The sequence below is a fragment of the Panthera pardus genome, unplaced genomic scaffold (genome assembly GCF_024362965.1).
Source record: "Panthera pardus isolate Hobbes unplaced genomic scaffold, ASM2436296v1 HiC_scaffold_3, whole genome shotgun sequence".
NCBI lineage: Eukaryota > Metazoa > Chordata > Mammalia > Carnivora > Felidae > Panthera > Panthera pardus.
In genome coordinates this window covers 17,571,042-17,593,364 of record NW_026526876.1, presented here as the reverse complement: position 1 = coordinate 17,593,364, position 22,323 = coordinate 17,571,042, and the positions used below count along the sequence as shown (strand labels likewise).

The 22,323-nt window shown below is 55.3% G+C and overlaps 4 protein-coding genes across 12 annotated transcripts in view; 1 reads left to right on the top strand and 3 right to left on the bottom strand.

Annotated features, from left to right (window-relative positions):
• MXRA7 (matrix remodeling associated 7) overlaps positions 1–1,483 on the bottom strand; it is a 28,468-nt gene extending 26,985 nt beyond the window's left edge. The window contains exon 1 of the mRNA XM_019466093.2: positions 1,154–1,483. Within this exon, the coding sequence (XP_019321638.1) occupies positions 1,154–1,438 (285 nt within the window). The 5' untranslated portion in view covers positions 1,439–1,483. The remainder of the gene's footprint in view (positions 1–1,153) is intronic.
• A 1,482-nt stretch (positions 1,484–2,965) lies between these two features.
• On the bottom strand, positions 2,966–13,598 carry JMJD6 (jumonji domain containing 6, arginine demethylase and lysine hydroxylase). Of its 3 annotated transcripts, none has more exons than XM_019466087.2 (7): positions 13,310–13,597; positions 12,394–12,782; positions 11,407–11,693; positions 10,164–10,299; positions 8,681–8,819; positions 7,716–7,843; positions 2,966–6,421 (listed from the first exon to the last, which is right to left on the bottom strand). In XM_019466087.2, the coding sequence occupies exons 1-7, from the start codon at positions 13,436–13,438 to the stop codon at positions 6,385–6,387; spliced, it is 1,245 nt and encodes a 414-aa protein (XP_019321632.1). In that variant the 5' UTR covers positions 13,439–13,597; the 3' UTR covers positions 2,966–6,384. The 3 variants fall into 3 exon arrangements, 2 of the variants coding, with proteins under 2 accessions (XP_019321632.1, XP_019321633.1); XR_002084897.2 differs by lacking the exon at positions 2,966–6,421 and adding an exon at positions 9,588–9,681 and having other exon boundaries at positions 7,730–7,843; positions 13,310–13,598; XM_019466088.2 differs by lacking the exons at positions 2,966–6,421; positions 7,716–7,843 and adding an exon at positions 9,588–9,676 and having other exon boundaries at positions 8,705–8,819; positions 13,310–13,598.
• Positions 13,599–13,810: 212 nt separating this feature from the next.
• METTL23 (methyltransferase like 23) lies at positions 13,811–18,668 on the top strand. 2 transcript variants are annotated; one of them, XM_019466090.2, is made up of 5 exons: positions 13,811–14,218; positions 16,259–16,363; positions 17,604–17,841; positions 17,922–18,006; positions 18,276–18,668. In XM_019466090.2, exons 2-5 carry the CDS (start codon positions 16,280–16,282, stop codon positions 18,442–18,444), a joined length of 576 nt encoding a protein of 191 aa, XP_019321635.1. In that variant the 5' UTR covers positions 13,811–14,218; positions 16,259–16,279; the 3' UTR covers positions 18,445–18,668. The 2 variants fall into 2 exon arrangements, with proteins under 2 accessions (XP_019321635.1, XP_019321636.1); XM_019466091.2 differs by having other exon boundaries at positions 13,812–14,218; positions 16,259–16,346.
• Positions 18,669–18,950: 282 nt separating this feature from the next.
• Positions 18,951–22,206, bottom strand: SRSF2 (serine and arginine rich splicing factor 2). Of its 6 annotated transcripts, XR_008418798.1 has the most exons (4): positions 21,604–22,206; positions 20,693–21,391; positions 19,893–19,994; positions 18,951–19,387 (listed from the first exon to the last, which is right to left on the bottom strand). XR_008418798.1 is itself a non-coding variant. In XM_053892965.1 (3 exons), the coding sequence occupies exons 1-2, from the start codon at positions 21,963–21,965 to the stop codon at positions 21,088–21,090; spliced, it is 666 nt and encodes a 221-aa protein (XP_053748940.1). In that variant the 5' UTR covers positions 21,966–22,206; the 3' UTR covers positions 18,951–20,796; positions 21,081–21,087. The 6 variants fall into 6 exon arrangements, 3 of the variants coding, with proteins under 3 accessions (XP_053748940.1, XP_053748941.1, XP_053748939.1); XR_008418796.1 differs by having other exon boundaries at positions 19,893–21,391; XR_008418797.1 differs by having other exon boundaries at positions 18,951–19,994.
• Between the last annotated feature and the right edge of the window lie 117 nt (positions 22,207–22,323).

The window sequence follows — 22,323 nt, the reverse complement described above, 5'->3', positions numbered from 1 at the left end:
CGCCTGCTCAGAGGGGTCCGGCACACTTACTCAGCAAAGAGAAACCCCTGGCCCCAGCCTCACTGCCTTCTCCCCTCGAGGGTTCTCTCCAGTATAAACCACCGTGTCCAGCAGAATTCAGAATGGGCACTGTCGACACACTGACAAGGCACTAAAGCAGCCTGGTCACGCTTTCTACTGCTCTGGCCGTCCTCCCTTCCAAGCAGAGGAGCTGGGAAGTTAATTCTGATGTGGGCCCTGGGTGGGAGCCTACAGGGGCCCAGGGAGGGGGAAATCCTGGGAATGTGGGTTTTGTGCCTCGCCAGTGGGTTTCCAATATAGAGACAAGCACTGGGAAAAGTGTATTTCTTGGTGGGTGAGAGCATATCTCTCTGGGTATCCTGAAGCAAGGCGGCACCGTCAGGACAGAGCTGAAGGACCACAGGGAGTGAGGCGTGGGGCAGTCGCAGGAGGCTCAGCACAGGGGTGCTCAGCTGTGCTGTAGGGGGGCCTTATCTTGCCCTTCCATTCCATAAAGGCCAGGCTTATCTGCAACCCCCGGGGGAGATGTGCCAAAGCACGTGTGCAGTTTGAAAACGACAATAAAAATGACCGCAATCGTGCGGTGCCTTTCCCATCGGCCCCACCCTATGCGCTTCACCAGAGACATCACTGACTCTGGAGTCTGGATTTCAAATTGGCTTAAAAAAAAAAAAAAAGCCAGCTTTCCTTCCCCCCCCCCCCCCCCCCAAGTATGACTATTTTTTTCTTTATCGAGACAACTCTCATTACTGCAGACCTTGAAATGTGCCACATGCACGTGGATGTGGGAACCCGTGGGCGGGGGGGTGGGGGGGGAAGGGGGGAAGGTGCGGGGTGAGGGGTGGGTGTGACCCGCGCGGGGTGGGGCGGGAGCCGCGGCCGGCCGGCCGGGAAGAGAGGATCGCCAGCGGAGCACACAACTCCGACAGCCTCGTCGCTCGGCGACACTTCTGGGGGAGGAGGGCGAGTTTGCCGGCGGGGCCCTTCCTCCCTGCCGGCCGCGGGCTCTGCGCTCCCGGGGACGGCCCGGCCCGAGGCTGGGGACCCGATCCCCCGCCCCGCCCGAGCCGGGAGACGGAGGGGGCGGGGCCCCGGGGTGGGGAGGGGGCGCCCGGGAGGGCCGGGTCCGTACCTGCCTGGCCTCGGCGGCCTGCTCCTCCGCCTCCGCCTCCGCCTCCGCCTCCGCCGGCGCCGCCGCGCGCTCCCCCGGGCCCTCGAGCTCCCCCGGGTCCTCCGGCGCGGCCGCCGGCTCCGGGGCGCAGGGGCCGGGCGGCGCGGGGGTCCCGGGGGCCTCGGCCGGGGGCGCGGGCTCCGGGCTCGCGGCCGCCCCGCGCCTCACCAGCAGCCAGGCGAGCAGCAGCGCCAGCGCCGTGGCCAGCGCGGGCAGCGCGGCCAGCAGTTCGGCCGGCGCCTCCATCGCGCCGCGGCCGCCGGAGTGCCAGCCCGCGGGGACCCCGAGGGAGCCGGCCGCGCCCCGCCCGCGCCCCGCCCCGGGGCGGAGCCCCCGCCGCGCCCCGCCTCCCCTCCCTCCCCCGGGGGTGGCTCCGATGCTGGGGGACCCGGGGCCTGACCCCTGGGGGCGGCGCTCCTGAGGCCGGACGAGTCCCAGCCCCGCCCCGGGCCCCTAAGCTTTGCGCTTAGATTTTTGTTTTGAAAACCGGCTTGCAACACTCATTCCACGGGCGCCCTCAGATTACCGTCGTTTTCCGCAGCATTTCCGCCCGGTACAGAAGGCCATCTCACAGCACTTTGGAACCGCCAGCGGAATGCCGAGGCCCGGTGAGGCCGGAAGGCTCGCCTAAACCGTGGCCCTGGACTGCCGGCAAGACGGTGCAAAGCGAAGGTCAACCCCGCTTTACTCCCGGCCACTCCCCGGACACGTCCACAGCGTTTTCAGAGGACACTGCCCGAGCCTGGCCGCTGGATGCCCCTTCTGGGCTGAGACCCAGCAGCCTTCCACACGGGCGTCCTTGTAACGTGGCTGCCCCCCAAAGGCCGTTTCTGGAACTCAGCTCCAGGTGCCTTGTGTCCACTCTGGTCCCCTACTGGCTCTTCCTCTTGGAGTAATTCTGGAAGGTAGCGAAGGTGGAATGAAGGGAAGTGTACTGGTTTTGTTCCTCCAGATCCTTCCAGGGCTCTGTTGCTGAACAGTGTGTGTTTGAGATGACCACGCTGTAACCCGAAACAGTATTTCTCCCCTGCTCCCAATAAACACAGGGCGGACGAAGTGTGTCAGGTACCAGCTGAAAAAACAGGGTGCCGGTTTTTGCTTTGGATACATTTACTGCTGTTTTGGAAAAATTACAGTGCCCGAGCTGACATCTGGTGGGAGCCAAGAAGCTAGAATGGAGTGTTGTTTAAATTTTTTTTTAATGTTTATTTATTTTTGAGAGAGAGACAGAGCGTGAGCAGGGGAGGGGCAGAGACAGAGGGAGATACAGAATTGGAAGTAGGCTCCCGGCTCCGGGCTGTCAGCACAGAGCCTGACGCGGGCCTGGAACCCACGGCTTGTGACATCATGACTTGAGCCGAGGTCCCTAACCAACCGAGCCACCCAGGCGCCCCTAGATGGAGTGCTGTTTAAATGGAAGATGCTAGCGTGTGCTCAGGCTTCCTCCTGGTCCAGTTATGACCAATGGGCAAAAGGCAAGCTTAATCCTGCCGCATCACATAATATGAAGGTACAAGCAAAAGGAATTTCAGTGGTGACCGATGAAAAACAGCCCGTAACTGCAAAATGTGGAGTGGGGCTTAGGTCTTAGCTACTGGCTTCTGACCACAAGGGGACTTACGGGCTAAGTGGGTCTTCTTCCTTGTCCCCTGTCCTCACTGTTTCAAAGTTGCTATGTAAGAGGGCCCGTTGTGCAAACTCGGTCACGTTCTGTATCAACTATCAGATGAATAACGGAAAGAAACAAGAACAGAACAATGCAAAAAGCCCAACTCCAAATCAAGTTGCTTTATTTAAAATGATGAACAAGTTTCATCCAAGTGAAAGTTAAAAATACCAGTCAAATGGCAGAGCCACAGGCATTTGGTGGCGGAGCCCACGGCGAGATGAAAGCAGACGTAGGAGGCTGCTGGGTGCGTGTGACAGCTGCAGGAGGCACGAGGACTCAACTCGGCACATGGTCCCCGGCCTTCCGCACTGTCCGGTCACCCTGGAGACAGCCGGCCGGGCCAGTGCTCAGGGGACACGAGGAGTGTCACGTTTTTGAACTACCGATGACAGCCACCACCTGAGGGGCCGGGGCACGAGGTTTGTCTAGTTTGGCTGTACAGAATGTGACATCATTGGAACATTGTGGCAGAAGGCGGGGAGGGGAGTGTGAGGAGGAACCAGGCTCTGCGGGGAACCATCGACAGTACCAGCACACATGACAAACGACTTACTTGTGGAAACGCTACACAGGATTCGAGGAACCTACAGCTGCGCACTTACACGCCTACGTCCTTAGAAAGCACTTTTTACGACATTTACCGCAAAACTCCCGCTCTGTCCCACACGCTCATCTGAGGTCCTAAATCACATCCAGGCGGAACCTCTAATAAATTCACGAAGCAACTTATACCAGCAACTTTCTTGCTTACCCTTAGATATCTTTAGCTAATTTAGAAAGAGAAACCAAATACTAAGAACACGGCTATGATGTTAATTACGTTCTTTTATGAAGCGCTCATAAACTTGTATTTTGTAAAGTCTGAACTTGCTTTTCTGGCCGCGGAAACGGATATGCCAGACTCTACCTACCCCGACCAGCGACCCTTGGGAACCACGGCACACTCACTGTCCCTTAGCTCCACGAGAGGAGGGACCTGGACTCGTCACTGCTTCATCTCCAGCACCTAGAACAGTGGCTGGCACTCAAACGCAGGCTGGGTGCTCGAATGACTAATCAATGGGCATCTGCGAGCCTGAGCCAAATGTGAACAACGTCCCTGTGTTTGGCGGCTCTCCCCTCAAAGGTGTCACCCTGAATATCCCAGCACTACTGATGACCCCAGAGGCACCTGTGTGCGGCCCTGGCTACTCAGGCTGATGGTAGAACCCTTGGTGCTCACTCCCGAAGCCCCAGAGGCTCCCCCCCCCCCCCCCGCCAGTGTCTTCATCCACCTGCTCCTATCAGACGTTACCGGTCCAAGAGCCCTCGTTCCAGGACCCAGCGCATTGGGTTTTAAGTTGAAGAATCCCTAGAAAATAGTTTCATGCGGATCCTTCTCTCACTACTGCTGATGGCACGCGGAGCAGCTCAGGCCACGCGGGCAGAAAGGTTGACGTCAGAACAGATGGCCCTGGTCCCCACTTTCCTGAGCACCCAGCCATCACTCCACTCCTTTATCAGTTTCCGCACCCCATCCCTGCTTTCTTTCCATACTGGTGTGCTCAGCTGGCCCACGGTGACAGGAAAAGGGGAGGCGTGGGAGGTGCTGAATCCCGGCCTGGCTAAAACAAAGACTGTCCCATGGTCATTCATGGGCCAGCGACAGCCCAGTGGCAGCATGTAATCTGTGTGAGCCAGATGCTTTCAGGTGAAGGGACTGCGAGCCTGCCAGATGAGCTGGATCCCTTATTTCTGAGTATTGTTTGTCAAACAGGAATCACCCATCGCTGGAGCCTTTGGGGGGGTGGGGGGGGGAGGCTAATCTCTCCAATTTAAACTACCCTGTCGTCGCAGCCACTGCACGCCCCCTGGCGGCGAATAGCCTTTTGCTTTTGTTGGTTTTCCTTTAAACCGAGGCTTAGAGAGAAGTTGGTACGAACTTGAGAGGAAGGTGCGATCGCCCCGTAGCAATACGGGGGAGATGAAAAAATTATTTTGAAGATGGCAAGAAAATTTTAAAAAGGAGGAGGAACACCATTCAGGTATTAATACAAACAGGTTACAAGTTCCGTGTGTGACTTTACTCGCACGCACACACACCCTGGAGCCCGGGGCCGCCTGAGCCCCGTGGCCGGGCGGGGAAAGGAGGGCGGGTGACGGGCGCCAGCGCTGAGGAAGGTGGCAGACGTTCTCCATCCCATCCGGCCGCTTCTTTGGATTGGCATTTGAGGATGCAGAAAACACAAAATAGGGGCCCAACCTCCTAGAGTAAAGCCACTCGACCGACCTAGTGTCAAGAAATGACAACCACTCTGTTAAAAATGTAACCTCTGCACAGAAGAGACCTGGGTCCCCCAGATTAAATCCACGTGTCGGGAGGATCTGGGGGAGGCGACACCACACGATTCCAGGATGCGTGCACACACCTCGCGGCTCGCCCGGGAGACTACGGTGAGCGCTCCTCTGCCCTCCGGCTGCTCGTGCCCTGGCCCGCGTTCCCACCCAGAAGACGGCACGTCCCTGCCAAGCCCCCTTTTAAGTTTAGTTGAATTCAGGGACGGATTAAGGCAAGCAGAGAAGAATGAAGAGAGCAAGACGTGGAACCTGCTGGTCAATCCCCAAGCGTTCACGGCGGAGTCGTCTGGAAGCCCAGACAAGATCCCAAAGGCGAGAAGCACCGTATACGCCCTCGCTCCAGACGTGCAGCCCGAGGCGCCCACCTCGTGTCTGCCGGTCAAACGAACGGGGACACTCATCGCGACGTCTCTCGCGGAGCAGATCACGCGGCAGGAAAGACCAGGACACGTCTGTCAGGTGGCAGCCCCGTTCCTCATTCACGTTCCGTGATGAGAATGCACTGAACACCTTTCCTCTCTGTCCCCAACCCAAACCCCGACGCGTCGTCCTTCCCCCCAGGACGCTCGGCACACACACACCGCCGGGACGCACGAGGCCCTCCGACGGCGGAGAGAAGGGAACGCGTCACAAGACAGTGCTCGCGGTGGTGAGCGGTGCCGCACGTGCCGGCTGGGTCACCGCCACGCGGCTTCGGACAAAGAGTGACACGGGGAGGTGGCGCACACGCGGCACTTCGTACGCGTAACCGGCTCGCGCGCAAATCCGAGTCCGCTCGCCCCTCAGGGCCCGCTGGTGGGCAGCCGGCTCTCGGACGGCAGAGGTTCCGCACCAACGGTCGGTGAGGAGTCAGACGCAGCCGGCCGCTCCCGGGATGGCGGCCCTCCGGCCTCGGGGCGGAGCAGCGTGGTTCAGAGACAGCACAGGCCTTGTCACCCAGGGGCCCACGGGCCTGCAGCCTTTCGGGGTTTCACTGAGGGTCGTGAGCTTTTAAACTTCTTGGCCATCTATTCTTAGGAAGCAGTGAAAACGGCATTTGACCGAAGACAGAAGCCTGGACCAGAGAAGGATGATCCAAATTCAAAGAAGACAGAGGAGAAGGAGGGAGCAGAAGACGTGAAAACTGAGTCAGGTGGCCGCCAACCACGTACGCAGGAACCACCTCAGGGACAGTCTCTCTCTTTGCTCAGGGGTGAGCCCGGCCTCCACAAGTGTCCCTAATCCTGCCAAGGAAAGTACAACTGCCTGTAATCAGCACGTAGACGGCACAGCGGGTGCAAAGCTGGAAGGAAACGTTAAAGCCGAACCCCAGGGCCCCACGTGGCATTAAGGGCAGGGCTGTCCCTACGGCCTTCCCTTCTAAGTTACAAAGTCACACATGGCGGGCAGGTAGGAGTGAGTCCGCGACAACACAGACGCCTTAAAAAGGCAAGAAGTGAAACCTAAGAGCGGCCTGAAGAGGGCAACTGGGTTGAGGAATGCACGTTCTAGTCCCACAAGTTCAGGTGAACAGGACACCTGAACTTCTCGTGGGATTCCAGTGTGACTGCAGAGGACGAGGGAAACAGACAGAAAGGAACATGGGTCCTAAACTTTCCTAACACACCGAAGACAACACTCTGCTCAGAGATACAAAGGACGCGACAGGGACGTCGTCCGCGGCACTGCCCGGGCCTCAGACACTTAAAAAGTCGCGGGAGCTTCGGTATCTGACTACCTTCCCGAAACGTCTCCACGTCTCCCCGTCTCCCCGTTGCAGACACGCTGCAACTCGCTCCGTGGCAAGGGGCTCTGGGATCCGGGCCCCGGGGCGCACGGCAGCCACCAACCCCCCTCCCCGTAAGCCCGTCAGGTGCCCAGCAGAGGGCCACTACCGGCAGAAATGACCTTAGTGACTTTAAGCGTTCGCTTATCGAGATCCACTCTGGTTTGAACGAGCGTGGGAGACGGGCCAGAGACCTCACAAAACACCCGAGTTCTGCACCGCCATCTCCCTCGGTGTGAGCGCTCAAAGGGGCGACGGCAGTGGGGGACAACGCCAGGAGGCCACACCTCAGGCCCTCAGGAGGCACGGGGAACTTCTCCCGCACTGCCGCCCGTACAGCTGTAACCATCGCCTCCCCGCCGAGCGCGCACGCCAGCGGAGTCCCTGCTGTCCCCCAAGGCCGCAAGAATAACAAGGGGGGGGGGGTTTCTGGTATTCTCGAGGGGAACAAATGGCAAGGATAGAAAACGGATTTAATTTTTATTAAATAACATTAAGGGTGTCCTTGGCACCATCCGCACAGATTCTTGCCTTTCCGCGTAAAAGAAGCCACGTTAATCTGCACCGGGAGCGGTGAAAAAAGCCACTGCAGCAAAGGCCGAGCGAACGGACTCGTGTTCCGAGAGCGCCCTCATTCTCTGCCTTTGTCCGGCCCTCCCCTTGACCGCGGACCCGAAAGGCTGACCTCCCCAGGGCCCCGCCCCTCGTGTGGCCACGTCCCTCCTACGCAGTCGGCGGCCGTGCGTGGTCACCTGGAGGAGCTGCGCTCTTTGCTCACACAGTCGTCCTGGGAGGTGGTGTCCCCGTTTCCCATCATGCTGCACGTCCTCCGCTTCTTCCTGCGGTGCGTCGTCCCGTCCCCTTCAGACCCGGACTCACACTGGACACGGAAGGAGAAAAGCAGGAATTCGACCGGATGCAACCCGGTCTGTCAACCAACCTCCGCCCTCCAGAAACGGCACAAATGTCCGGGTTCTCCCAGAAGCGAAGCAGCCGCTTCTGCCGGCTCCGCAACACGGCCCGCTACCCAGCCCCGGAAACGCCGCGGCTGCCCCCAGACGCCGGGGGGCCCGCCAGCGTTCTCTGATGGGGGGGCTTACGGGTTTAGAATCAAGACGCGGCTCTGAGGACGGTCTACAGCCGGCGCTCTGACGCCGTATTATGCGATCCCGCTGCGCGGACACAGACCCCGAGGCGGGAGAGAGGGGACATAGGGCCCTTCACAGTCTCGCTCCCCCGCCCCCTGGGGAACACCGAATCGACAGATTCTGCGAAGCGGCAGGACGGCAATTTCACCCGCTGAGGGCACAGGTCCCTCTTCCCCGGTATCCCGTTAGCTTTTAACAAGCCGCTGAGCTTGCGCGGATCCCAGGCTCACGGGCTACATCCGCAGGGAAAATTCTCAGCACGGGCTTTGAGCTCGCGAGGCTCTGCGCCCGAACGCCCACGCTGCCGTTTGCTAGCCGTGTGATCCTGGGCCGCTCACTTAGCCAGATCCCCCAACGCTCCTTTCGCCTCCCAAAGTTCTTGCGATGACCCCCCACGCACGCGCGAGGCTACAAACTGGGCGGAATTCACCACACAGCAGGGAGGGTGGCAGCCGGAGCTCTTGGCGGAATCGGCGCTCTCTCCCTCTGGGCCAGGAGGAGGGAAGGCTGCCGCCGAGTCCCCCTGCCAGTGACCTCCCGGGAGGCCTGGGGAGGGAGCAGGGCCTCACCTCCGAGTCCGAGTCGGACGAGCTGGAGCTGGAGGAACTGGAGGAGTCACTGGAGCTGTCGGATGCGATCCCCGTGGACTCCTGAAGGTCAACCGAGTCGGCCAGGACCGCCAGCTCGGGGTGCTCTTGCTTCAAGATCCTGAGAGACAAGAAACGTCGTTCCCAGCGCTGGGACCGGCGAGCACACCGAGCACATTTAACCCCGAACCCGGAGCTGAGGCCTGCCTCTCTCGGGAGCGCCCGGGAGTGCCGGACGGGGACGCGGTGAGGACACACGCACCCACAGGCCGGGAGCAGAAGCCCCCGCGTGCCTGCCGCCCAGGCTCTCCGGAAAGGCGAACTGGCTGCTCGCGGCTCACTCTGACCTTCGCGAAGGAGCCGGCCGTAGTGCCAACGTGTGAGGCACAGATGCCCTGAGTCAGGCTGCGCTTTCGTCCACCTGGGAGAAAAAGTCTCTCTTCCTTGTGTTTTTTTTCTGTTTGTTTCCTCCTGAACCTTTCCTAGTGGATTTTCTAAACCCTTCCTTTCCACAACACAGCGTTTAGTGACTGCAGTCGGGCTCGGTTAAGTTCCCTTCGTAAGCGGAGAAACAATCAGATTTGTAAGAAATAAGAAGCGTCGAGTAACAGAGAGGGTTCCCCTCGCTCGAAGATAAACCTGAACCGGACTTTCAGAGGCGGGAACCCTCCCCTCGGGGACCTAATCTGGCGTCCGCACTAACCAGGGACAAAGCACCTGCTGTGCGGTTAAGGCCTTTAGAACGACCGAGTCACGGCATACAGCGGCCGGTGGGACAAAGTAAGTGGGCCGCAGGTGCCCGAGGGTCCAGGGAGAACAAAGCCACCACCCTTGCTGGCCCTCTCAGCAGGGAAGCTGAGCACTGACCAAGCCAGGATCCCTCTCTTACCCCGAGAGCTGGTCCCTCCAGGTCAGGGTTGGGACACAGTGGCACGGGGTGGCTGGGGGTGGCTTGCACTGCCGCTGCCCGTGCTGTATCTGTTCTGTGGATAAACAGAGGAGCTAAGTCTCCAGGGCAGTCACCTCGCTCACAAGAACTGAAGGTAGTAAGTTCAAAGGGGCATAATGCTTCTGAGTAAGAAAAAGAAAGAACCAAAATAAAACCCAAACAACATGGCTTCCTTTGCTAAGTGCTAGCCTTTGGGGTGGGGGGTGGGGGGGGGGGGAGGACAAAAATCGAAAACAAAACAAAACAGAAAACAAAACAAACACCCCAATCATGGCCGTGTTTTGACGGACTGACTTTGATCAAACATGCAGAGTCTTACCCTGTCGCCTCGAGGCTGGCAAGCATCCTGAGAACTAGCCCTGACCTTGGACCCCCTGGCCTCTGCCCATGAGGTTTTGCAGCCCCAGCTCTCCCAGGCCTCAGACCAGCACACGTTACTGCAGCGGTGGACTTTTTTTACTTCGCCTCTGGGGTCGGAGTTGGAACAAAGCAAAAGAAGAAGGAAACGTCTCTCACCTATACCATTTCCGCGATAACTTTGGTCTTCCTCTTACCGTCTTGTGCCATACAACAGGGAAGTTGGTGCTGCTGGCAAAATTCTGGGTGATGGCAATGGTGGTGTCAAGATTAAGGACGACGTGCCACCAGCCTCCTGAAATCCAACAAATAAGCAGTTAAACAGGGCTGGGCTCCGTACAAAATCACGAATGACAAAAACCCTGCCAACAGCAGGTTCCAATCTACGGGGAGGGACTCAGGGACAGAAGACCCAGAGTGGTAAATGCTTCTCCTGATCCAGGAATCACAACTAATCCGTGCAAACTTCTCCTGGAGCACAGCTGTGCCTGCTCATTTCCAGACTGTCCATGGCTGCTTTCCTGCTCCAAGGGCAGAATTAAGCAGTTGGAGTAAACACTGTCTGCCCCCCAACCCCCGTGCTTAAAATATTTACTCTCTGCCCTTTACAGAAAAAGCGTGTGGACCCCTGCTGATCCAAAACTGTGATCAAAACTATAAAAGCAGTAACTTCTTCAGTTTCTATCTCAACACCTATTCAGACCTGTCTTAAATTTATTTTTTAATGTTTTTTTTTTTGGCAGAGAGAGACAGAGCATGAGAGGGGGAGAGAGAGAGGGAGACACAGAATCCAAAGCAGGCTCCAGGCTCTGAGCTGTCAGCACAGAGCCCGACGCGGGGCTCGAACCCACGAACTGTGAGGTCATGACCTGAGCCGAAGTCAGACGCTCAACCGACTGAACAACCCAGGCACCCCATAAGACCTATCTTAAATATTAAACACCCTTGCCCTCGACACTTAACCTATCATAACAAAATGTCGTTTTTTTGTTTTTTTCCGAAGTGTAGTTTTCAGGTATGGGACTTCCTGCATCTTGGCCCCAAGCTCCTATTTCCTGACTCAACCCAGCCAGTGCTACACTGTATTAAAAACCCAATTTGCAGAAATACACACAAGTCACAAAGACACTAGAGAACTACCAGGGACAGAGATGGACACACTCTTTACATACGGGAAATTTCCCGACAGCCACTATAGATTCAGGTTACAAGAAATGTGGACAGCAGCCCCCTAAGTGCTTGATGGCACAGTGACAGACCTCACTGTCTGAGGCGGGCCCCAGTCCGTTCATTTAGAGTCAGCATGCAGGGGGATCTCTTTGACTCCTTCTGCATTTACTTCTGCTCCGAAATGACAAATAAAACAAACCAAACAATGTGCTTTCTCTCAGTTCCTCTATACCTGGTACGAAGACAGTCTCTCCTGGTTTTTGTAAGATCTCCAGGGGTTTGAATTCGGGCGGCCAGGTGGGAAGCTGCGTCCGGGGATGGATGATACTAAACCAGGTAATGGCCTCGTCTTGCTGGTTCCCTCCTTCTTCACGGGTCACCTTGATGAGTTCCCTGGGCGTGCTGGTAGGAAACAGGCACCAGCGCTTGTGGCCCTGAACTAAGGCGTTCCAGGCACTGGTTCCCAGAGGGTCGATGTGAATTCCGGTTCCAGAGCGTGGCGGCCCCATCACAAACCACCTGAAGGACAGAAACGTCCAAGATGTGAAGGATAAACTGACTCTGCGCACACATGCTACAAAACCGTGAGTTCTTGGTCTCGTAAAACACGTTACGTGACCTCTATTTCAGAGATCACGCAGACCCTGCCACGAGGGAACGCTGAACGAATCGTGCCTGGAGTGCTCCATAACAGAAAAAATAAAAATCACTGACGTGGCTTACTACTGGGCTTTAACTATTAAAACTTTCCTTGGGGCGCCTGGGTGGCTCAGTCGGTTAAGCATCCGACTTCGGCTCAGGTCATGATCTCACGGTTTGTGGATTTAAGTCCCTGAACTGACAGCTCAGAGCCTGGAGACTGCAAGGGAGTCTGTCTCTCCAGCTCTCTGCCCCTCCCCTGCTCACTCTCTGTGTCAGAAATAAAGAAACGTTAAAAAAAAAAAAATTAGAAGCCACCCTTAAAGATCAGTGGTTCAACTCGGCTTGAATGTTCGAGTCACCTGGGGAGCCTTCTGAAATCTCGATGCCTAGGTGGCAACCCAAACCAATGAACCCTGTCTGTGGCGGCAGGGCCTGGTCAGGCAGCAGTAACCCCCTAAGTTCCATGTGCAGCCAAGGAGAACCACTCAGTGTTCTGGGAAAAGGTTGGCGGACCACGCTCAGGTGACACATCCTGTCGTACAGAAGAGCCTAAGGGCTTCACCCCCAAGTACTTTACCTGTAAGGGGGCCTGCGTTTCTCCCCGGCATACTGGAAAAGGTCATCAGTGAAAAACTTGGGCACCTTGTAGTCTTCCAGAAGTTTCCTTCTTTTGGGGTGTTCACCATAGCTGCTGTCAAAGATGTAAAGGGGGCTGTCATCTCGAGTGCTCTCCATGTACTCGATGTAGTATTTCATCTTCATCTTCACGGAGTAACCGTCGTTATCCTCGCCGCACTTGAACTTCTGGTTCCGGTATTTCCTTTTGAGGCGCTCCAGGGTCCATTTCTCCTGAGCAGACCAGCCCTCTTGGGCATTGAGCAGAACCACGGGTTTGTAAGGTCTTTCGTAGCGCTCGACAAATTCTTCCACGGACAGCTGTAACGCGTCTGCCCTTTCCACGTTATCCTGGGGGAATCAGAAAAGGCCGATCCGGTTAGGAAAAGACAAAAGCAACAAAACAAAAAGTCCAGCGGTAGAAGACGGCGTCCCCCAGGTCCGGTTAGCTATGACATACCTAAGAAGCCAGATTCTTGTTCCGGCTTATCTTGCGGGGGGTGGGACGGAGGGGAAGGGATAAGGACCTGCGTGCGGACTGACACGTCGCACCCAGCGCCGCCCCACCAGGGGAAGGGGGCTACGCAGCTCCCACTCGTGGGCCTTGACAGCCAGGTCCCAGAGGGCGCTGCCGCCCAAAGGGGTCTAGGGGCGACAGCTCTTGTTGAGGGCGCCAAAGGCATCAGCCTCCAGCTGCCCCGGGACAGGCGGCGGCCACGGCGCGGGCGGAAGGAGGTCGGCCCTGGAATCCGGCCCCCGATGACCCCGACCTCCGCGGGGTGCGGGTAGGCCAATGGGACCTCGGGGGAGACGCGCCCGGAGAGGTCCGCGGCCGCCCGGAGACGCCCGTGCCCGGCCCGCGACCCCGACCCGCTCACCGCCACGGCCGCCGGGTTCAGCGAGAAGCTCTCGTAGTAGTTGTGACGGGTCCAGTCCAGCGAGTCCTTGAGCTCCGGCCGCGCACTCCGCTTGGCCTCGCGGATCCGCTTCTTGCTCTTGTGGTTCATCTTGCGCGGGTCACCAGCTGCTCCCGCGACCACCTCGGCGCAGCTCGCTTTCTGCTTCCAACGCGCCCCCTCCCCGGCCCGGGCGGCGGCGACGGCGGCGGCGGCACCGAAACGCCCTTCGCTCTGGCCCGGCGCCTTTAAAGTCGCCTTCCAGAAGATTCACTCCGCAACCACCTCCCGGGCCTCGGGTTGGGCACGCGGCTGCCGTCTTCCCCGCCCCCGGGCCTCTCGCGGTGAGCCATTGGCTTGGGCGCCTCCGGGGTCCGCCCTCACACTCCCCGGCTCGCCGCCATGTTGGGAAGGTCAGGCCGATGGAGGCACCTCCTCACTGCGGTCCCGCCTCTCCCGCGCCCGCTTCCGCTGTGTACGTCACTTCCGGAAGCGAGCCCTCACTCCGCCGCCCGTTTCCGGCGTGCGAGCAGCCGAGGCCACCTGTCTTTCCTGTCTTCCCTGCCAGGTATTTGGTCTCTTGCCGCACGGCCACATCGTCCCCCGAGGGGTGTGTTCCCCGCCCTTGCTGTCCCGTTGCGGCGACCCGACGGGGCCCGCGAAGGGCCACGTGGCGCCGGTGAGGCGGCTCCTGCCGGCCCCGGGGTCCCCCGCGTGCGCAGCCTGGCAACCTGGCGCCCTCCGCTGCTCGCGGCCCGCCGGGGGGCCACCGACTCCCCCACGGGCGAGCGTGGCCTTCGAGGGCATGTGGTTCGGGCCCAGCGCTTTCGGTTCTCAGAGGAGCCGGGCCTGGGGGCTGAGGGGACGGTGCTGGAGGTCAGCGTCCCGCAGGTGCGTGCAGCGGCACCCGCCGGGGGGCGCCTCCGGCCCCTTGCGGTGGCGCCCGGGGCAGGAGCTGTTCTCAGCGGCCCGGGGGGGGGGGGGAGGGGGGGGGAGGCGGGGGGGGGTGTTGGGAGGGGGTGGGGGACGGGCTCTGGCGGCTACCCTGCCTGAGGAAGGGCTTCTGAGCGGGAAGGATCGCGGTGGGAAGCCCTCTGACAGTCTCGAAGTAAGAAACTTGGGGGTCCTGCCAGGAAGAGAGCCCTCCGCATCAAATATTTCCTGCCCGAAAAGTGACATTTTGGACACCGACCACTTCCTTTGACCTAGTAGAAGGGCTTCTTAATTCAGCTTTATCTAGGATCGGGAATTCTACCCTCACTATCCGAATAAAGTTCCGTGGGTTGGCACCCGTTCCTTCCGGTTTACAGCTGCCCCAAACTCTCAGTAATAATAGTAATACTTTATGCGTCCGGTTTTTCGAAGCATTTTGACGTGGCCGTGTTTAGATTTTAACAGCAGTGTGCGAGGTAGGTATTAGCAAAACAATTCAAAGGGGCGTCCGACTCTTGGTTTGGGCTCGGGTCGTCATCTCAGCTCAGAGCCTGCTTGGGGTTCTCTCTCCCGCTCTCTGCTCCTCCCCCACTCACACTTGCGGTCTCTCTGTTTCAAAATAAATATTTTAAAGATGATAAATGGCTAAGAGGAGGTAAAGTCTCGAGTGAAACCGTTTCTAATAGTTTTTAAATGCCTTCCCGTTGAAATACCCACTTGATTTCTTCCCGCATTTAGGAGGTGAAGATACTCCGTGTGAGAAGAAAGACCTCTTTACACCCAAATCGGCAAACTCAACTGCTGTGATCAGAAACCCTTTAATGTATCTTGGGTGAAATCTACCAGGGCAGGCATTTTATTCACCATGCACTCCCTACACTTAAGAACCAGTGCCTAGCATATTTTAGGCACTAAAATTTTGGAGAGTGAATTGAATGATTTGAGTTCAAACTTCCAGTTCCTTCACCTTTGGTACTTTGAAAACTTGAGCGCCCTTTCCAACCACTAGCAGCACCCTTTGCTCTAGAAAACAGACTTGCGGTTTTGCAGTCTTTTAATAACCGCTCAAGGTGTGCGCTCATTTTGTGCCTGGTGCTGTACTAAGTTTGCGTCGAATCTTCCACCATCACTCTATGGGATAGTGTTTTGCGGTGGCGGAAACTGAAGCACGGACAGGCTGAATGGCAGGTGAGGTCCCACAGGTAGTCAGTTACATATCTGGAGTTTGAACTCAGGCAGGCTCGTTCCAAAGGCGTGAGCCGTTTAATTTGCCTCTCTCGCAATTCTGTGTCTTTGCAAAGGCTCTGTATGCTGCCTGCCTTCCTAACTCCAGAACTGAGCTGCACTCAAACCTCTTCTGGAATGTCTCCCTAGCCTGTTTCCCAGGACCATACCAAATTGTGCCTGTGATTATAATCCTCGGATACATTCTTACTGCACTTACAGTAAAAGCTAAACTTCCTGTGGCCCAGAAGACCACACAGGTCTGGTCCCTGCCTTCCCTCTGACCTCTGCTTGTACTACCACAACCCTGCCTCCAGCCCCCATGCGCTTGCTGTGGGTGCTGTCTGAACCGTTCTCCCTATCTAGGACAGCCACCTTGTGATCACTGTCCCCCCCCCCCCCCCATTGTTCCCTGCCCCCACCACTCCCATCACCCGGTTTTGTTGTGTTAGCATCCACACCAGCCAAAAACATATTCGCTTACTTGTGGCTTGTCTCTTCCTAGTAGGGTATGTACATGTGTATTCCATGAGCTTTACATCCATAGCCCGCTAAATCACCCCCAGTCCCTGAAATAAATGCTTGTTGAGTGAATGAGAGTGGCTATCCTGTGGTATTGCAGTTTTATATGCCCCGTAGGATGTGGACTTTACAGCAGGGAATCGTCGTTTTTGTAATAGATGCCAGTGTCAGGCACTCAGTAATTGCTGTAAAAATAAATATTCCAACTTCCAGCAGATGAGTTATTTTTGGCTTACAAAAAATTCTTTTCAGGTCCTGCACCTCCAGTACGGAATGTATGTGTGGCCCTGTGCGGTGGTCCTGGCTCAGTACCTGTGGTTTCACAGAAGATCTCTGCCAGGCAAGGCTGTCTTAGAGGTACAAGTGCCCCTGAGGTTTCCAAGAATCCTATGTTCAGATCTATGTGCCGGTTACCGGCTTTTGTTTAATATTTTAAAATCGGATGACTTGGCCCGCTTGTAAGTTCTAGGAGCTAAGAACGCTTTTTACATTTTAAGTTGTGTAAAAAAAGAACGTATACCAGAGACCACAGGAGACCCACCAAGACTAAAATACTTATCATCTGGCCCATTACAGTTTGCCGACCCTTACTCTAAGTGAAGCCCATTGATTGACTAATTTCAGTTCTAGAATCTTGGTATGGAAGGAATCCCTAAGGCCCTCTTCCCAGGGTGTCCCAACTGGGTCATTTGGGGTCTACTGTGACATGCGCAGTTTCTCAAAAAACGGCCCTTTCCATTTTTGGAAATCTTGAGTGTCTACTTTTCCTTATCACTCCACTTGAGACCACTGACGGCTTAGAGAAAAAAACTTTTGTCAAGTTTGCAGATGGTACAATGCTTAAACCCTAAGGCTGAAGACAAATCCAAAACTTGTCACCCCTCTGAACTTTTGCAGAACCACGTAAATGAATGGCGTGAAGGCACTTGGCATGCTGTATCTGGCAATTTGTAGACATTCGGATTGAGAATCTCCCCACCTGGCCTTAAAACTGGAAAATGGGAAACTTGTGCTTCAACCAAATAGACACTAAAGGCATTCCTTAGTTATTCCTTAGTATGCTTAAGACTTCAGCCCTTTGAAGTCCCAACTGGAAAATCCCCTTTAGTATGAACCCTGTTGAAGATCGGTCAGGCTAGAGCCACATAAAAGAGGTTACAATTGGTAGTAACAGCCAGAATGGCTGTATGCATGGAAGTCACCCATCAAGCTTCTGGAGACCCAGTGTCCCATATAATTAGGAGCTCTTTTATGGACTGTGAGAGAACTAAATGCCGCTAGTGTCCAAACTGCCTGGGGCATATTCAGCAATAAACTGCCAGAGATGCCCATGGGAATTTGGAAGCAATATTGTCAGTTGCAGAATTTAGGGCCCCGTATGGGAGTTAACCTTTCAATCCAATTAAGAGACACCACTTGATTTCTACAAACCCAAAAACCTAAGCTTCACATACAAAGGCAATGTCTATGGCACACTGTGCATACATGAGCTCAAGAATATACTGAACTCCCTGACCCTGTACTCAGGGAAACTAAAACCCCAAATTCCCTGCGATGCTAGGGAAAACTTTGAAATGCCATCTTTTATATTCATCAGATTGGGGCCGGAGTGAGCCTTCCAGGAATCGTGGCTGCAAAATGTGGCGCCGAGGTAATACTGTCCGACAGTTCGGAGCTGCCTCACTGCCTAGAAATATGCCGTCAGAGCCGGGAAATGAACAACCTGCCACAGGTGCGTGTCGTAGGACTAACGTGGGGCCACGTATGTCCCGATCTCCTGGCTCTGCCACCACAAGACATCATTCTTGCATCTGATGTGTTCTTTGAACCAGAAGGTAAACGTGTTTTTGCTCTTCAGTCATAAATTTGGCCGAAGGTGATTTAAGTTCTTTTAAGGAAAGTCCTTTCTTCCCAGACTTTGAAGACATCTTAACTACAGTATACTTTTTGATGCAAAAGAACCCCAAGGTCCAACTGTGGTCTACTTACCAGGTAAGAAGGTAAGCCTGCGTAATCCTGGCTTTACTCTAAATTGTACTCTGGGTTAAAGATTGAATTGGATTCCCCATGCGGGTCACGATCTCCCGGGGCCCATGAGATCGAGCCCCACGTTCAGGTCCTGCTTGGATTCGCTCTCCCCCTGCCCCTCCCCTGCTCATACTCTGTGTCTCAAACAAAAACCTTTAAAAAAAAAAAAAAAATATATATATATATCTGAAGCAAAACAGGAAAAGCAGAATTTCCAAAAAACAATTTATTTCTTTTTCAGTGCTGACTGGTCACTTGAAGCTTTGCTCTACAAGTGGGATATGAAATGTGTCCACATTCCTCTGGAGTCTTTTGGTGCAGACAAGGAAGATATAGCAGAATCTGCCCTCCCAGGAAGACATACTGTTGAAATGCTGGTCATCTCCTTTGCAAAAAAGGACAGTCTCTGAATCATACCTACATACAGGCTGTTCTGGGGCAATGTCAACACTGATTTGCAACCTATCGTGCCAATTAGAACTCAGACCATTTTAGCTTCTTGGGAGTGAGTACAAGCACTGGCTTTGAAGATGGTCAGATCTGTCGGCCTGAAAAGATTTGTGGTGGGTCACCTGGACAACACTCGGGGGTTACAAAGCCATGAAAACAAAAATAAACACACCTGGAAGAAAAAGGACTTGGACTGTTCTTTAAAAATCATTAAAAATACGACATAAATTAGACTATGACAGAAGGGGGGTAACCCACAACCTCCACAAAAGTGCTACCTTAGAGCATGGATTTTAGGGGTAGTGGGTGCTGAAACGGGGTTTCCACTTTTTAACTTAGGGGAAAAAAGGTCAAGTACTAAACATTTCGCTTTCATACTACAACAGTCGGTAACAATTCACAAGATAATTGCACAGGTCTTTCAAATAAACGGGAAAAAAAGACCAAGACATATTCTGAGAAAAGCTAACACCAAGAAAACGTTTTAATTAAACTACAGAAACAACGGTTATAGTACAGAATATTCATGAGCAAAAAGATACACCATGTCATAAGTACTTACAAAGTTACAAACCATTTGCTTCCTTAACATTTTCCGCATTTAAGTTCATACATGAAGATGATCCGATTTACCATTTTGGGGGGAAGGGGAGAAAAAAAAAGGTGTATTTATCATCAGCTAGATGTGCTCACTGTATGCTCCGTTATTTATATGCAAGGCCCGGGTGACTGGAAGTGCAGTTGTCAGGCATTTTAATAAACTGGACAGCCATTTGTTTCTGCACGACAAGGCATCTTTACACAGGAGCAACCGGGAGAAAACAGGAAACAGCCAAGCACTCTGCACTGCAACACGCCACCTTAACAGCTAACCAGCATTACTCAACTGCTACACAACTGCGCCTAGTGCACAAAAATACACAAGAGAAGAGATTAGAATTGTGTTTGGTAAACAATCCTTTCAAAAAATCAAGTCTTTTCACCTGAAAAGTCTTTACACAAATTTGGGTTCAGATCACCACTTAGATCTGAAGGTAAATAACATATACAAACAAACTGACACCAACTTTTGTAGCTTTTTAATTTTAAGGAATGAAGGCAATGTTGAGTCAATCTCTCGACAGCTTTAGGCTGTGCGTAATGGCTGCACACGTTTCCTTAAAAGTCAGGAGGCCACAAATTAGGTTACCAATCTGTTTAATTTCAAACAAAAAAAGTCAGCACTATATAAACAAAAAGGAAAATTTACCTCAAATATCCAAGCCAATAATGAAATCTGAAGTCGTTCACCTCACTAAATTACAAGAAATTTGAATAACAGCAACAAAATGGCACATAAAATGAAGTTTGCCACCTGAGGCAAAGCTTTAAAACAAGTAAAAAGTTAGACAAAATGTTACAAAATAACCTTTTCAATAGCCAGTTGCTTGTTCCAAGGACTCTTCGATGGACTGAGTATGTGGTCCTTTTCCCCCAAGTCTTCCTTTAGTTACGTTGCTCGCCGACACATCTAGGTTTGAAAAGAAAAAAGTTCAGTTTACCTTCCATCGCTATGAAGTTACCCAAAGTGCACATGGTTTCAGTTTCAGGCATGTACTGACTAAGGCTCTGGTGAAACAAGTAGGTTACGGAAAGGTTCCACCCAGCCATTATCAGTGTTTTTAAAGAAAGGCCCAATTGGGAAATTTTCACAAAGACTAACCATCCGCTTTTACAAATTTGTGTTTTATGCAATCTTGGCCAAATAACCAAGGTGAGAAATAAGGGAGGGAAAAAGAAAAAGGAGGGGGCAGGGGGGAAAAAAAAGGGAAGAGAGAGGGGCGGGGGGGGAAAAAAAAAAAAAAAGAAAAAAAAAAAGGACCGTATCCAAACCAAAACTTGAAATCAGACAGTCTATCTTACGATAAACGTTTAGCTTTCAAATGAAACGTTTGGCAATTGAGAATAAAGGCTTTAAATATCTCGAGCTACTTAGGGCCCTTTCCTTTTAAAAAATAGGACCAAACAATTTAAGAGTTAAAGACACACTATCCTTTCCCCACCCAGCGCGATACCTGTAAACTTTTTTGGGGTTCCAAAAGTTCATTGCTCTGCTTTGCAATTCGTTTGCCACATCCGTTAGAATACGAGGTCCCAGTCAGTACAACAATAGTTGAACTGATCGTTTTCTCTAAGAGGATAGTGCATCTTTAACATTTAAAGACAAACCTGCTCCAATACACGCCCACAGAAACTGGTCCCTGGAGGATCAGCCAAATCAGTTAAAATCTGCAATACTGGCCAATATTCTTTTATCAAACAGGAGACCGCAGCTTTAAAGGGGGAAAATGCAGACGTTGGATAAAAACAGCAAGAAATAGTCATTTTCATTAGTAGGTCTCAAACAGTTCACGACACAGCCATTATTATCTACGCTTCACGCACATCCTCTCTGCAGACCCCTCTCTTCAGAATCACTCCCAAAGCCGAGTTAGCTCACAGCCGCGCCCCCGACGTCGGGAGTCGCTCTTCTACCAACACGGACCACAAACGGCTACCGCAAACCCCATCTCTGCGCTCGGGAGGTGCGTGCGCCTCGGACGCCCACGGACATTACCGTTTGCTTAAGAGGACACCGCTCCTTCCTCCTCGGGAGACTTGGGGGGGCTCTTGGAGCGCGACCTGGACTTGGACTCCCTCTTGGACACGGGCGGCGGGCTCCGGGACCGGGACCGGGACCGGGAGCGCGAACGGGACCGGGACACCGACGACGACTTGGACTTGGATCTTCGCGCCGACCTGGACTTGGACGTGGACCGCGACCTCGAGCGGGTGCGGGACCGGGACTTGGAGCGGCTGTAGCGGGAGCGGCTGCGGGACCGGGAGCGACTCCGACTCCGGGAGCGGCTGCGGCGGCGCCGCCGAGGGCTGCGGGCGGGCGGGCGGGGCGTCAGGGCGGCCGGCGGGGCCTCGGGCCGCGCGCCCCGCCCGCCCCGGCCGCCATTACCGCGCCGCCCGCCCGCCCGGACGCCATTTCCCCGCCGCGGCCGCCCGCGCGCCCGCCCGCCCGCCGCCACGTGTCCCGCGGACCTTTGTGACCCCGCCCGCCGCCGCCGCCCCCCCTCCCCCGGCCCGCTCACCTGCGGCTCCGGCGCCCGTAGCCGCCGCCCCCGTACCGGCGGGGCGGCGGGCCCCGGCGGCTGTGGTGCGAGTCCGGGGGGCGGCCGTAGCGCGCCATCTGCACCCGCAGCTCGCGGCCGTCCAGCACGGCCCCGTCCATGGCGTCCATGGCGTCCTCGGCGTCGCGCTTGTCGTGGAAGCGGACGAAGGCGAAGCCGCGGGACTCCTTGGTGTAGCGGTCCCGCGGGATGTACACGTCGCCCACGCGCCCGTACTTCTCGAACACGCGCCTCAGGGTGTCGGGCGACGTGCGGTAGGTCAGGTTGTCCACCTTGAGGGAGGTCATGCCCTCCACATCGGGAGGCGGGCGACCGTAACTCATGGCCCTGGAGAGTCGGCCGGGGGCCGCGACTGCGCGCCGACAAACGAACGCCCCGGGCGGGCCCGCGCGCGCGGCGGAGACGGCGGTTTCCTCGGACTAGCCCGGCTCGACGCCGCGCCGCGCCTCTGGCAGTCGGCTCCCGCGTGGGGACGCTGGGAGAGGCCGGACGGGGCGACGCGAGCGAGCCACCCACGGAGCCGACTCCACCAGAGAAACAACTGGGCGGGCGGTCGGCCCCAGCGCCCGTTTATAGCCCTCCTCACAAAATGGCGCCCGCGCCACCCGGAAATGAATCCCCTGATTGGCTCGCCCCGCCCCGCCCCGCCGCGCCGCGGCCACGCGCCCCGCCCCTGTCCGG

Coding starts and splice junctions, on each gene's coding strand:
- JMJD6 (XM_019466087.2), bottom strand. CDS start 13,438: ATGAACCACAAGAGCAAGAAGCGGATCCGCGAGGCCAAGCGGAGTGCG. Junction 10,300..11,406: donor AGAGACTGTCTTCGTACCAG/GTATAGAGGAAC, acceptor GTTGGATTTCAG/GAGGCTGGTGGCACGTCGTC. Junction 6,422..7,715: donor AAAGAGCGCAGCTCCTCCAG/GTGACCACGCAC, acceptor TTTCCTTGGCAG/GATTAGGGACACTTGTGGAG.
- METTL23 (XM_019466091.2), top strand. CDS start 14,133: ATGTGGTTCGGGCCCAGCGCTTTCGGTTCTCAGAGGAGCCGGGCCTGG. Junction 17,842..17,921: donor TGTGTTCTTTGAACCAGAAG/GTAAACGTGTTT, acceptor CTTTCTTCCCAG/ACTTTGAAGACATCTTAACT. Junction 18,007..18,275: donor TCTACTTACCAGGTAAGAAG/GTAAGCCTGCGT, acceptor TTTCTTTTTCAG/TGCTGACTGGTCACTTGAAG.
- SRSF2 (XM_053892964.1), bottom strand. CDS start 21,965: ATGAGTTACGGTCGCCCGCCTCCCGATGTGGAGGGCATGACCTCCCTC. Junction 21,392..21,603: donor TACGGGCGCCGGAGCCGCAG/GTGAGCGGGCCG, acceptor GCCCGCCCGCAG/CCCTCGGCGGCGCCGCCGCA.